The sequence below is a fragment of the Hippopotamus amphibius genome, chromosome 8, assembly GCF_030028045.1.
Source record: "Hippopotamus amphibius kiboko isolate mHipAmp2 chromosome 8, mHipAmp2.hap2, whole genome shotgun sequence".
In the NCBI taxonomy this organism is placed as follows: domain Eukaryota; kingdom Metazoa; phylum Chordata; class Mammalia; order Artiodactyla; family Hippopotamidae; genus Hippopotamus; species Hippopotamus amphibius.
In genome coordinates this window covers 7,158,088-7,172,082 of record NC_080193.1, presented here as the reverse complement: position 1 = coordinate 7,172,082, position 13,995 = coordinate 7,158,088, and the positions used below count along the sequence as shown (strand labels likewise).

Genomic DNA, 13,995 nt, shown 5'->3' with positions numbered 1-13,995 from the left:
TAAACTGTATTTACTTATATGACTGCTTTCTCTTTATGGCATGTGATGCCGGTTTTTCCACATACTACAGTGTTATCAAGTTTCATTTACAAATCAATGCGTTTAAGCATACAATATTATCTATTTAGATAAAAATATTAAGTAAATAACAAAACAGGTGGTAAGCAGAGAAGGCAAAAAATCAGGAGAGTGGTATCTGAAGGAGGAGAATCTGAAAACACAGATTTGTTTAAGAGTGCAACTCTGGAACCAGACTGCCTGGGTTCAAATTTTGACTTGATAGCTGTGTGACCTTGAGCAAGTCACTTTCCCTCTCTGGGCCTCAATTTCCTTGCTTGTTAAATAGAAATAATTATATAATACCGGCCTCCTAGAGTCCAAAAGATATACAAAGAGAATGTAAAAAACCTTAGCGGTGCTTGTTTTGGTTATTATTATAATTATCAAGACGGAGGAAGTCACATGCCAGCAATGACGGGAACGCTTGAGACATCCATCTGTTCACAGACCCAGGAGACATTTTGGCTTCAGAAACTTTTATTTGCATGGGGAAGATGAACCTGCAGAAGGGTGGAGCACGCGAGAAGAGTGGCGTGTGGTGTGGTGTGGACTCACTTGGGGGGCTCAGCGGCCAGCACGGGGAAGCAGCCTGCACGGTGCCACTGTCTGTCACGCAGGCGGCGCACAGCCTGCATCTGTGGCTGGAAGGCCCCCCACTCATTCCAGTGCCGGTACTCGCCAGGCTCCAGGAGGTACTGGTACCCGCGGTAGCCAGGATACTGATAGCCGACCCAGCTGGGAGGAAACCAAGGAGGACAGTGTGGAGACGGCCACCCCTCACTGCCTGGCACCCAGGTCCCCACGTGGACCAGCCAGTTCTCCATCCACCCATCCCTGCAGTCTGCTCTCCATCCCTCATCTGTGAGGGTTTGGGCTTGGGTTCACCAGGGGCTCCTCTGTCCTGGCTTTCACCCTTCCTGTTGGTTTCCTGCTGGCTTTGGCCAGTGATCTCACCTCTCTGACAGACCTCAGTTTTCTCCTCCAGAAAGTGGGGACGGTCATGGGAGCTGGTTTATTAGGGTGTTTGGGGACCAAATGGGAAAATGCATCTAAAGTACATACTAGGTGGGTTACATGTACACGGTAGGGAGATTGATACACATCCCACTGAAAGTGGTGACCCGGAGCTCAGAGAACAGGATAAAAGGGAATGAAGATAGGGCTTGGGGACTGTTTAGCAATGAGGCAGATAAGAAGGGGGAATCTTGTTTCAAAAAATGGTTTCCTTTGTGTGAAAGTGAATTTGTGTACAGTGGTGGGGAACACACATTCTGGTATCGGATGTAATCGGTTCAAATCCTAGCTCTGCCATTCACTAGGCAGACGACCTATAAGAGCACCAGCTTGCTATCTGTGAAATGGGGATGATGGCACCCCTGCCGCACTGGTGTGCTGTGAAGACTCAATAACTATTCATGGAAAGTAGTTACTATGGTGCTTGGTCCATAGTAAGCACTGAATACCAGTTATTGTCCATGATTTATTTGTAATTCTGTCATTGCCTCTGCTGGGAGGGTCTTTTCAGGCCTCTCCCACTCCCCCTGCCCATCTTTCAAAGTCTGGTTTAAGTTCCAGCCTCGTCAGATAAGCCTTGGACCTGCCCTCCACTCCAGCACATGTATGCCAGTCCCAGAAACCTTCCTTCTTCTCTGACCTCTTGTGTGGACCGTCTCTTACCTATTATTGTTGGACATCAACTCACAGGTGTACTGACATCTCCCTGCTAGACTGAGTAAGCCCCCTGAAGGCCGGAACTGGCCCTTCTTCATCTCTGTCTCCCCCAGGGTGCTGAGCACAGAGCCTGGTTCACAGGCAATGTCTAGTAAATTTCAGATTGCTTGAACGCAGGGACACTGGGTTTTAGGGAAGGAGAAAAGAGCAAGAAAAAGGTCAGAGCCCTGATGGTGTTACAGGAGCTCAGAAAGACTCTGGGGTGGAGAGGTAGACATCTTATATTTGCCTAGAGGAGACCAGGGGTGTCTGGCATGGTTGTTTGGAGGTAGAGGATGGATAAAGTGACGTCCTTTGGGCATCCAGCCCTTCCCTGTGTTCTCACAGACATGGGGGTCATGGGGATCTGATTCGAAAGCTTCAAATCCGGAGAGTTCAGAGCAGAAAGAATCCTTTGGGAGCAAGGAGTCTGGTGTGCCCATTGTATAGATGGCAACACTGAGTCACAAAGAGGGCATGTGGCTCACCCAGCTCCCACAGCACATCAGTGACGGGGTCAAGGCCCTTTCATTACAGTCTCACGTCTCAGATGTCACTCTGCTCATGTCCCCAATGGCTGCGATTTCCCTGAATATTCTCTTTCCCCAGACACATCCAGACTCATCCACTCACGTCAGCTCTGTCCCTCCTTACTTAATTATTCCTCCAACCCAAATACAGGTTAGAAGCCCTTATTTGCCCCATCTTCCTGCTTTTAGAACTAACTGCTAGGTTTGTTTACACTGATATGTAATTCATCAACAAAAGCTCCACTCCCCAGAGGGATGAAGCTCTCTTGGTGGACTCTCAGCCACCACACGGAGAGAATTCAGGAGAAGCCAGGGTCTTTCCTGTATGCCTGATGTCACATCCTGTAAGGAACAGCCTCTGAGTCTGTCTGAGCTTGAAGCAGGGGATGAGGGCCTGCGGGAGGGATGCTTACGTTCCACTGATGACCCTCACGCTGCCCACGCGGTCACAGAGGCCGTAGACCCAGAGACTGGGCACGTCATCCTCCTGGATCTCCATGGTGTTGCCCTTGAAGTTGGCACCTTCAAACAGGCAGAGCTTGTGCTCCTGGGCATCCTGGGGAAGGAGAGACCGGGTCAGGGGTGTGAAGTACGAATGGGGCAAACGACTTCGACTCCGCAGGGCCTCCCAGGTAAGGAGAGAGACAGCCAGAAACAGCGGAGTCTGGTCAGGCCACCGTGGGACTTGCCCGGGAGTGTCGCCTCAAAGCGCCCCCCCAACTAGGAAAAGGGGGTGTCAGCCTCTGCTTCACAGAGTTAATCCACATAGAGCACTTAGCATGATGCCTGGCACATATACACCAAGTGCTCCAAACAAACTTATTCATTATTTTTATGATGATGATCAGGGCTGCAGAGGCTCAGAGAAGTCAAGGTTCTTGGTCAATGTCACAAGCCAGCCAGGGGCAGAACCTTTCAGAGAAGCACTTCATTCCTCCCATCCCATCTTGCACCCCATTCTTTTCCACTCCCTCTTCTGCAGTCACAATGGCCCCGTTTTAGTCCCCTGGTCCCACCCAGTCCGTCTTCACTCCAGGAACTCTGCAGTCCTTGTTCCCTGGAAGTCTGTTCTCATGGCTGACTCCATTCCCGTCCTTTGAGAGCTGTCTCCCCGATCACCCCCGACCACTCCCAGCCCCCTTCCCCAACATCAGAGCCCCTGTTTCTTCTTCCCCTCTCCTAGCACACTGCACGGCCCCCATGCAGTACGTGCCACAGTTGTTTGCCATTACAGATTGATCTCTGTGATTAAGTTTTCAATAGCTGCCTCCCACGAGGACAGGGACCTTGCCTGTCCCAAGCACAGTCGTGCACCCAGAGCCTACGATAGCACCTGGCAGAAATACATCGATGTGTTTGTGGCTGAATGAATGACTGTAGGTGGAAGATGGTCACGACAGAGATCCCTCTGACTTCCTAGGAGAGAGGGCTGGAAAGGAGCCAGGGGACCCTGCTGGGAGGGAGCTGGAACTGCCCAGGTAAGAGAGAAGATGGGTCACCTCAGGATGGTGGCAGGGATACAGAGGAGGGATTAGACAAGTGGCTCTCAGCCCCAGCTACCCAGAGACTACCTAGGAGGCATGAAAAGATATCAGTGCCTGCGACTTAGCCCCAGAGATGGGGATTTAATTGGTCTGGGATGGGGTCCAGGCATTGGGATTTTTTCTCTTTTTTATTTTTCTTTTTGTTTTAAATATTTTAGTTTTCCTGGAGTATAGTTGATTTACAATGCTGTGTTAATTTCAGAGGTACAGCAAAATGATTCAGTTATACATAGGTTTATTCACTCTTTTTTAGGTTCTTTTCTCATATAGGTTATCACAGAGTATCGGGTGGAGCTCCCTGTGCTATACAGTAGGTCCCCATCGGTCATCTATCTTATATATAGTAGTATGCGTGTGTTCATCCCAAGCTCCTGATTTAACCCACCCCCTCTGGGATTTTTTTCTAATAATATATTTTATTTAAGCAAACATGTCTAAATGATGATAATTTCAATATGTAGCCAATATAGCAATATTAACAAGGTATTTTATAATATATTCTTTTATTTCTGTTTTACTATGTATTCAAAGCCTGGCATGTATGTTACACACCTCCATTCAGACTAGCCAAGATTCAAGTGTTTAACAGCTACATACGGCTACTTTATTGGACAGCAAAGCTCTAGAAGCTTTTGGAAATACCCTAGCTGATCACTCTTCCAAACAAGGTCAGTTGACATAGATTGCCTTATAAGGACCATTGATTAAGAGATAAATCAATGAATTCTTGCAGCGTTTCATTACGAAGGCTGATTATTCAGCCTCAAATTCTGAGAAACGCATTGGGAATGACTGGATTGGATATCCATTAAGATAAACTTGGTGATGCCGAAACAGCCGGCTGTGAGCACCTGACAGCCTCAAGCGGACGTGCGTGAAAACTCTTCACGAAAATTTCCATCACAGAAGGCAAAAGTTGGCCACCATCAGAAACTAACATCTGTGAGTAAAGATGTGGCTGGTTCATAAATCATCATCAACATAATTCTAGAAAAAAACTGTGATTGGCTTGGGGAGAACAGCACCTAATTTGGCTTTGAGTCTTCTTGAAGTCACGCTACTTACCTTAGTTAAACATTATAAAGGAGCTAATTCAGTATCAGTCTTATTGTCAGGAAGTTCACAGTGCCTTTCTACAACGTCCCTCTTTCCAGCCATCACACAAACTTCAATCCGTATGTTTGATGTTTTGGATGGACCCTGGGATTTTTCTGAAGCTCCCCAGGAGGGTCTAATGTGCAGACAGGAATTAGAAACATTCCACAAAGAGGATCAAGGAAGACAACAACTGGGAGGTTCACTCCACTCTTGATAGCAGCAGAGAAAGAAACAAGTGGGTTCCACTTGCCCTGGGATCCCAGCAGGAGCTGGGCACACGATGAGTGTATCAGCGATGTCTTATGAATTGATAAGCACAAGAGCCATTGCCCTTGGACAACCCAGAGGTCACCACGCCTCGCTGCCCACCATTCCTTCTTGATCTCTCCTGCTCATCTGATTCCCTTGCTCTCCTGGCCGTCAGACCTCACACTTGCTCCTGCCCTGCCCCACTCATCCCCCAAGCCTGGTCCGGGAGCCACTCACCATCTTGATGGGCCGGAAGGACATAAGCCGGTCGCTGCGGTAGCTGCTGGACCATGTGTCCCATCGTGGGTACTCACCCTTCTCCAGGATGAACATCTCCCCCCGGAAGTTGGACTGCTCAAAGGCGACCCAGCTGGATGGAAAAGAGATGGGGAGCGCGGGAAGAGTCAGGAGGGGCCAAGGCAGAAAGGAGAGGAATCCTTAGCAGGAGCCCCTCCCCCCACTGCCTTCAGATCTCTCCCTTGCAAGACAGCTCCAAGGCCGGTGGGTTTGATCCCAGGCTGTGCCACTGACTGGCTGTGTGACCCCAGGCAAGGCGCTTCACCTCTCTGAGCCAGGGTTTCCTCATCTAATATGCCTATTTTCTTGAACTTGCTTAAGGATTAAATGAGACAATGTGTGTAATTATATGAGCAAAATGTTTCCCCAGATGTAGGATTTACACATAATTTAAGTATTATGAGGACTTTGGGGGAAATAAGACATAAGAAGACATTTTTAAAAAAACTGATTACAGCCTGGAGAAAGACTTTGTTGGATACTAATGTGTCTTTAACACTTACTAATCTCTCTTTATAGCAAAGGAAGAACAGGCCACCAGCCCACAGCCTTGAGCAGGCTATTAGACTGTGTGCATCGCCTGAATGTTTTTATGGATACCTTCTACTTATAGCAGGTGAGATCAGCCTTCCATTTGTAAAAGTGATGCAAAGGTTCTTTGGATATATATTTACTTGTGTCAACAAAGGGTCATTTAAATGAAATCTACTGAATAAATAACAGTCCTGGAGGTATGGGGGTAGGGAAAAACTGATACAGGTGCTTGAATCATGTTTGATAAAGACTGGCCTGGCCTACAGAAGACAGTTATCGGTGTGGGGGCAGTGGGAGGGAAATGATAGGAACATTTACCTCTCAGATACCTATGAGGATTAAATGTGACTGTGCACACGCAGGTGTTCGGTTCTCTAAAAGGACTAATTACAAGCTTGAGGTCAAGGGGCTTTCTCAGGGCAGCCTGACTGAGGATGAGAGTGAGCTTGTGTTAGAGGGACCAGGGATTCTGGAGGAGATAAGATGATCCCCATTTCATAGATGAGAAGGCTGAGACTAAGGAGCCCCTTGAACTTTGCTCTCTATGTGTTCAGGAGTTCTTAGGGAACAAGAGAGGGCTGGGGGACACCGACTTTAGTCTCATCTCTCTGGGGGCTGCTGGGACCTTCCTCTACCCAGAAGGAGATGGGGCAGATGGGGCGGGGATGGGCTACCACCACACACTGAAACAGAATGTGTCCCAGGAGCCTGAGGTCTTGTCTGAGGAATGCGCCAGTCCACACTGGAGTGACAGAATTGAAGATACCGACTTATTCTTCCAGAACAGACATGAATCTGGCTCAGCCCTGCCTAGTCTAGAGCAGATGAGAAAAGGAAGGGAGGGAGGAAGAAGGAAGGATGAATTGATGGTTGAATGGATGGGCAGATGAGTGGATGGGTAGGTGGATGGATGGACAGATGGGTACATGGCTGGACCCACGGATGAGGGTATTGATGGATGGATGCATGATGGAGAATGGATAGATGGAGGGAGGGGTAAACAGAGGGATAAAGAAATGGGTGGAGAATGAGTGGGCAGATGGATGGATGGATGGATGGATGGATGGGTTGATCTATAGATGGATGAATGGGTGGATAGGAAGGGAACCTTGAAAGATGGTGCCTTGTAAGAGTTAAGAACATAGACTTTGGAAACAGATGGACCTGAATTCTAATCCCAGTTTATCATTTCTTTTCTGTGTGACTTTGGGTGAGTCACTTAAGCTCATGAAGCGTCTTATAAAGGAGAAGAAATGATTGTATGGACCTTGTAAGGCAGGTGTGAGAGTCTAAAAGAGAAAGCCCCATCAGTAATATCTTTCATGATTAAAGAGGAAGGGAAGCTGCTGGACATCTGAGCTGATGGAAAGACGGACACTGATGTACTCTTGCCACCCTGCCACCCTCCCCCAAAACTGTCTTATTCAGGAGTCATAATGCCCAGGGAGGACCTGTGATATGAGTGAGTTCTCAATATTTATTTTAGTGCCTTTTCTCACCTCCTATGGCTTATACGAGTCTTATGAACAAGAAGAGAGGTAGGGCAGGAATCTTAATTCACAGATATGGCAACTGAGGCTCAGAGGGGTTAAGTCACTGGTCTAAAGTCACACGATGGTGTCATTTGAGGCCTCGTAGGTTTCAGGCAGGCCTGCTTCCCCTCCCCACCTCTGCGAGGGCACACCTCTCCTCCCCTCCCCCTGCCCACCTCATCCCCTCCATCTTTTTTTCCACCACTGTTTTTCCCATGATCCTGCTGGTGCTGACACAGACCCAGGGCCCTGGAACACAGGATCTTCTCTCTCCCATCAGGCGCAGCCCCAGAGCACACACCGAAGACCAGCTGCACTGGTCTTTGGAGGAGAAATACTCTGGGTTTGAGTCACTGACAATAAAAAAAAAAGCCTGAAAACCCAAACTGGCCACACCCAGCAGCTTCTGTACCCAGCTGGGCTTTGAGTCTCAGGGTGGGGCTGAGGTTACCAGCCTACCCTGGCCCAGGGTAACTTGGCTAAACTCACAAGGCAACGGGGAGGGTAAGTAATCCTCACTGGCACCTGCGATGCCCCAAAGTGCCAGGCCCATGCTACGTTATCGCCTTCAGGTGAACCAGTGGAGGGCAGTGGGAACCATTACTCTGCCCATTTCAGAGATGAGGAAACTGAGGCTCAGACACTGAACAAGGCAAACAGGAGAGTTGGGACTCAAACCCAGGCCTGTCTGACCTCAAAGCCTATCTCTGCTCTTTGTATGCTGGGCACACAGGCTGATCACACCCCTTGGGGGCTTTTCTGCTGCAGAGACAAGAGGCAAAGGGGCCCTGTGTGTCTTGTCCGGGGGCTGGCCCTGCGCCCTGAGCTTAGTCCACAGGGGCTAAAGTTGGTGCAGCCACTATGCCCAAGGGACAATTATTCCTGCTTTATATGGGATCACTACAGCCCAGAGAAGCCCAGAGAGTCGGGGCAGGCTGTGGAGCTTGGTGATTTACGCACTGTGAATGAAAGTGAACTCAGTTGAACCCAGGCTCTGGCCCTTACCACTAGGTAACTTTGGCCAAGAGACTGAAGCCCTCTGAGCCTCATTTTCCTCATCTGTCAAATGGGCATAAGAATCGTCTCTACCTCATACGGCACTGTGGGGTCATCCAGGGAAAGCCCTCCGTCAGTGCCCGGCACCTACTTGGTACTCAACACATGCTTACCGTCACACTTAAGCCTGCTTGATGTCTGGGAGAGGGGACAGCTAATGGACACTTGGCTTTTTGGCCTCCTCCTGCCATGGGTGATGGGCAGGGCTCCTTCTACAGCAGAAACAATATTTCTCTGGAGCCTGGAATCAAGACATACTGTCGGGGTGACCCTATGCTAATCAAATCACCTTTCTGAGCCTCAGTTTCCTCACCTGTAAAATGGGAAGGAGAATCAACATTACCTCTCGTTCCTCCCTCTTGGGTTTGAAACAAGTACTGGAAATAATATACAGTCGGCTCCAGTATCCAGGGGTTCCGCAGCCGCGGGTATGGAGGTCCGGCCGTACTACGAGGATGTGAACATCCCTGGACTTTGGTATCTGCTGGGGGTCCTGGAACCAATCCACCTCGGATACTGAGGGATGGCTCTTTGTGTCTCTGCTAGCACAGTGTCAGGCATGGAGTGGAGCGGGTGGCCATTAAAGGGCAGCTACTGTTGCTTTGTTATGATTACTTTACTGGGGCCCTGGGAGTGCCCCTCCTCCACCCAACACTCACGGTCCCGAGGTGACAATAAGGCTGCGCACACGTTCGAAGCCACGGTCTCCCAGGTTCAGGCACTCCGCGGAGAATTCCACCCGCCGGCCCTGGAAGTTCTCCTGCTCGAAGACCACCAGCTGTGGGAGAGAAGCCCCCATACCGAGGGAGGGGAGAGAGTGAGTGGGGAATACTCCAAACTGGAGAGGCTCCAGGTCAAATATGCATTAAGTACCTATGTAAATAACAGCAGGCTGTGCCCAGATCGCAGAGAGCTTGCCATGAGCCAAAGTCTCTGAAACGACCCTGTCCTCCCTTCGCTCCACTTCTGAACTTAGTATCTGTACCTCCTTTAGGAACTGATGGATCTTACTTTTAGGCCTTTATCTGTGCTCTTCCTTCTGCCTGGAATGCCCTCTCCACCACACATCCCCATCCTGGAGCTCCTGTCCCCTGTCCTGTTCTCGGCTTAGACGTCACCTCTTCCAGGAAGCCCTCCCAGATACCCTCTCCCTGGGTGAGCTTGGTTGAGTGCCACCCCCTCCCCAACTGTGCTCATATATCGGCAGTGCAAGTAACGCACTACAAGTCATTGCTGCTCTGCTTCTGGGTCTCTATGTACCCCTCTCCCCTTTCACTCCCCCCCTCCAAAGACCAATGGGGTGGATCCATTTCTATATCTCCCGGCCCCAGCCCCTGTCCCAGAGCTGATGCTCAGCAAACATTCACCAGACTACCCACCAAACCACAGGGAAGGCGGGAAGCAGGGGCCCCGGAGCAAACGCGGGCTAATCCCCTCCTCTCACTAAGCATCCAATTTTGGTTTTTATCCGCTTATTGTCCCAAGTTGGGAAAACTCTGCCACTCACTTGAACTGAGGCAAGCGTGTGCCTTCTTTGAACCTCAGTTTTCCCAGCTGTAAAACGCAGAGTGGGTCACATACCCTTGATCCAGTCCTTCCACTCCTATACTTATCTGCCCAAGAGAAACTCCTGCAGGTGACATGGCTAAGAACACCTGGCCACGCCGTTCACAACAGCAAGGCCAGCACCCACCAGGTGACTGTCAGGAGTGACGGCCACACTCTGAAATGTCCCACAGCAACCAAATCGAATGACCCACAGCAATGTCCGACAGTATCAAAGACTATTAGAAATCTCATAGGAAGTAAAAAAGGAAAACGAAAAACCCAGAACGATTACATACAGTATATTTCAGTAAGTTAGAAACAAATAAAATACACACATGCTTTTAAAGGAACAATGCATCAAAATACATTAAAAACAGCAAGCGAGCAAGCAGACGATGGACAGGGCTAAGGATGACAGCTGCCTCCCACAAGGGAGGAGGGAAGTGGGCCCACCAGACGGTGGGGGGCGGGAGGGGGGACACTTTGGAGTTAGAGTATGTTTACCAAGTCCTGGCTTTCATATGTAAGTGGTGGGTTTGCAGCTGCCCGTTGTATTATTAAATATTAAACTGAAATTAACCACTAAATAAGCGACTACATAAACAAAAGGCGTCAGGGGTGGACCGCATGACAGCGTGTCATGAATCAAGGGTGGTGAAATGACCCAGTTCTGAGCATCCGAGGTTGTAAACCCAACCCAACCCAATCCCAGGGGACCGGATGCCTTGCTTTCCAGGAGCTCTTTCGGCCCGACCGACCGCTTGGAACACTTTTCAGCAGGGTCTGAGGCCGGGCTTCTGCCCTAGAGAACCTCCTGGGACAGCCGTTTCCTGCTGTTAAGCCGACCCGCTTTCTTTCCTTCTCCATCTGTTTCTTGCCTTCAACAAAACTCTAAGCAGGTGCGAGCTGGTTGGGCAGACCGGCGGGGAGGGGAGCGGAGGAGGGCGACGAAGAGGGAGGGGAGGGGTGAGGGCGGGAGGGGGAGGAAGCGCGGGGGTGGAGCCCAGCCGCCCCGCCCCCAGGCCCTCACCTTGTAGCTCCCGGCAGGCAGATCCCCTTTGGCAGCGGGCACCGGCTGGGCTGGGGCCTGGGCGGGGCCGGAGCCCGGGGCCGATCCTGGGGGCGGGGCCCCCTTCCCCTTCCCATCAGGCCCTGGGTTCACCGCAGTTGTGGCCGAGGCCTTGGCCGCAGGTTGAGACATGGTTCCCACCTGCGAGAGTCTGTAAAGAACCCTTCGGTCTGGGTTCCTTCGGGGGTGCCTGGCACCCCCAGGCTGCCTCCCCGGCTCTCATCCCCCATCCCCTACCCCCCTGTGTGCTCAGGCTTCTCTGAATTCATATGGTCTCTTTCACCTTCTAAAACAGAAGCCTGGAAGTTTTCTGTCCCTATCACCCTTTGCCGTCAAGGATTTCCTGTCTGTGGACCATTCATCCCTGTCATGCTTTCCTCCAGGCTTCAGACCCTGCCGATGCCTCCAAGTCATCTCCTCCCTCCTACCCGCTGTCCTCCTGCTATGTCCTTCCTCTGCCCCCTGGAGTCACTTATCAAGCTTCTCACCACTTATCAAGCTTCTCACCACTTATCAGCCTTCTTGGCTTGGGCAACCTCCGTTTGCTTCAGCAGATTCATAACAAGAAGTCCCGTTTGGGAAGGCCTGAGGGATGCCAGCCTCTGTTACATTCATGAATGAACGCATCTGTCCCTCACTGTCGTTATCTCCTCTGAGCAATCCCAGGCTCAGAGAGGGGAGGTGACCTGCCCAAGGCCACACAGCTACTAAGTGGTAAGACTCCAATTTCAACTCAAGCAGACAAACCCAGCAACTGGGCTTTGCTTATTCCGATGGATTCATCCTTCCATCCCCAGCACCTGGCTCAGCACCTGGCACACAGGAGATGCTCAATTAACATCTGTTCAGAGATTGCATGTTCCTCTCTCTTCTCCCACTCAAATTGCCACCTCTGGCATTGCTGGGGAATGGGTGTGTGGGTGAAGACACAGGCCTGGGACTGGGGTGTAAAGGAGGCTCCAGGAAGATGTGTTTAGTGCGTGTTCGTGTTCTAAAAGGAGGCTGTGGCTGGGTAGGCGTTGGGTGGAGAGGACTTTGGTTAGTTCCAGTGGTTCCTCATTACTTTAGGGTCATGGATGCCTTTGAGTGTTTGAAGAACGCCTTGTCCTTGTCCCCAGGGGGGGAAAATGCCCCCTTTAATCTTGGAGACAATTTCCAGGGGGCTCAAGGACCCTCTGACAGCACAGGCCATCAAGACCCTCTGGCAGTGGATTTCTGAACACTTCCTGTAAGAAAGAGCTCGTTGGGACAAGCAGATTCCTCCCTGTGCCTGCTCTGAGAAAGACTGTCGTGGCTCTGGGGTGCCCTGCCCACAGTGGGCAGGCCAGACATCTGGGCCACATCTGCGGCTTCCAGACTCTTGTTTACCCCTCTCCCACTCTCAAGTCAGTCTGTGAATCAACACTGGGTTCCTTCCTTTCTGGAGAAGGGCTCATTCCTTCAACATTCTCTCTCTCTCTCTCCCCTCCCCCCCCGCCCCCCCCGCTGCCCCCCCGCCCCCAATCTCTCCCCTCTCCTCCCCTTCCCCTCCCCCTCCCTCTTGCTGCCTTTCTGTTTATTTCTGTCTTTACTTCTCTCTCTCTCTGTGCCTACCCTCCTGTCTTTCTGTTTCTCTCCGCAGTTATCTTGCTGTCTTTATCCCTCTGCATCTATCTGTTCTTTGTCTTTCTTCTCTTTCTTTTCCTCCCTCCCTTTCTCCCTCTCTCTGCCTGTCTCTGTTTTTATTTTTCTTCTCTCTGTCCCTCTCTCTCTCTGCCTTTCCCGTCTCCCTGGCTCTCTTCTGTTCCTGCTCTGTCTGCCTCCTCTCGCCTCTCTCCTCCCCTGGGACGTTTGGCCGCAGTGGGTCCCCTCTTACCTGGGGCCCTGCTACGTCCTGCTGGAGGACAGGCAGGCGGGCGGGCTGGTGCAGTGGGTGACAAGGGGCCGACCCCCCATTTTATAGTCTGGCAGGCACCCGATCCTGTGGTCTGCGGCACAAAGCGGGAGCTGGCTCAGCAGGCCCCGGGCAGAGAGTCAGGGGCCTCGGAGCCCCGACCCTGCTGGGTTACTGCGGAGAGCAGCACTTTCCATTGTGAGCCTGGCAGGCACAGCAGAAACCCTGGCCGGCAGCCACCTCGCCTCACCTCTGCCCCCCCCCCCCCGCCCGGATGCCGCTCTCACAAACCCCCGCCGGGGGTGGGCCCACGGGGTCCCTGCTGGCTGTCAACCCTGGGGCAGGGAAAAGGGGAGCCCCGAGAAGGCAGGGGACCTGGGTTTGAATCCAGGCTCAGCCACTCTGCACTGCATGGCCTTTAGCAAGTCTCTACCCATCAGGGCCTCTATGTCTGCAGTTACAAGTGGCTCAGGTGTCCCTATGGGGTGCTGCACAGGAAAGAAGGGGCCCAGGAGGGGCGCTGAATGCATTACCCTCCATCTGGGTCAGTTCCCAGGACAGCCCGCCTTCTTTGGTACTTTCATTATACCCATTCGGCAGATGAGGAAAACTAGGGTACAGAGAGGTCAGGGCCAGGAACTGGGCCAGGCAGGCTGGCTGGGGAGCCTCTATGCTTCACTCTCCTGCTGTCAGATGTAGGGCCTGGCCTGGCTTCCTGCTTCTAGGTCTAGGGGAGGGATGTGGGGATCCCCTTGTGCCCAGGTAGGTTGAACAGTCAAGGCCTGGGTCCCGTTCCTCTGCCCACGTTGGGCCCAAATCCCTCACTCCCTGCCTCCTCACACACACACACACACACTCTTTCCTGGCCTGTCTGCAGACCATCCAGCTGTTATCT

The 13,995-nt window shown here is 51.4% G+C and overlaps 1 protein-coding gene across 1 annotated transcript; it reads right to left on the bottom strand.

Moving 5' to 3' along the window:
• Window positions 1-523: 523 nt before the first annotated feature.
• On the bottom strand, window positions 524-13,198 carry CRYBB1 (crystallin beta B1). Its single transcript, XM_057746157.1, has 6 exons — window positions 13,083-13,198; window positions 11,189-11,378; window positions 9,270-9,388; window positions 5,429-5,561; window positions 2,714-2,856; window positions 524-795 (listed from the first exon to the last, which is right to left on the bottom strand). The coding sequence occupies exons 2-6, from the start codon at window positions 11,357-11,359 to the stop codon at window positions 612-614; spliced, it is 750 nt and encodes a 249-aa protein (XP_057602140.1). The 5' UTR covers window positions 11,360-11,378; window positions 13,083-13,198; the 3' UTR covers window positions 524-611.
• Between the last annotated feature and the right edge of the window lie 797 nt (window positions 13,199-13,995).

Coding starts and splice junctions, on each gene's coding strand:
- CRYBB1 (XM_057746157.1), bottom strand. CDS start 11,359: ATGTCTCAACCTGCGGCCAAGGCCTCGGCCACAACTGCGGTGAACCCA. Junction 9,389..11,188: donor TGCCTGCCGGGAGCTACAAG/GTGAGGGCCTGG, acceptor TCTCTCCCACAG/CTGGTGGTCTTCGAGCAGGA. Junction 5,562..9,269: donor CTTATTGTCACCTCGGGACC/GTGAGTGTTGGG, acceptor TTTTCCATCCAG/CTGGGTCGCCTTTGAGCAGT.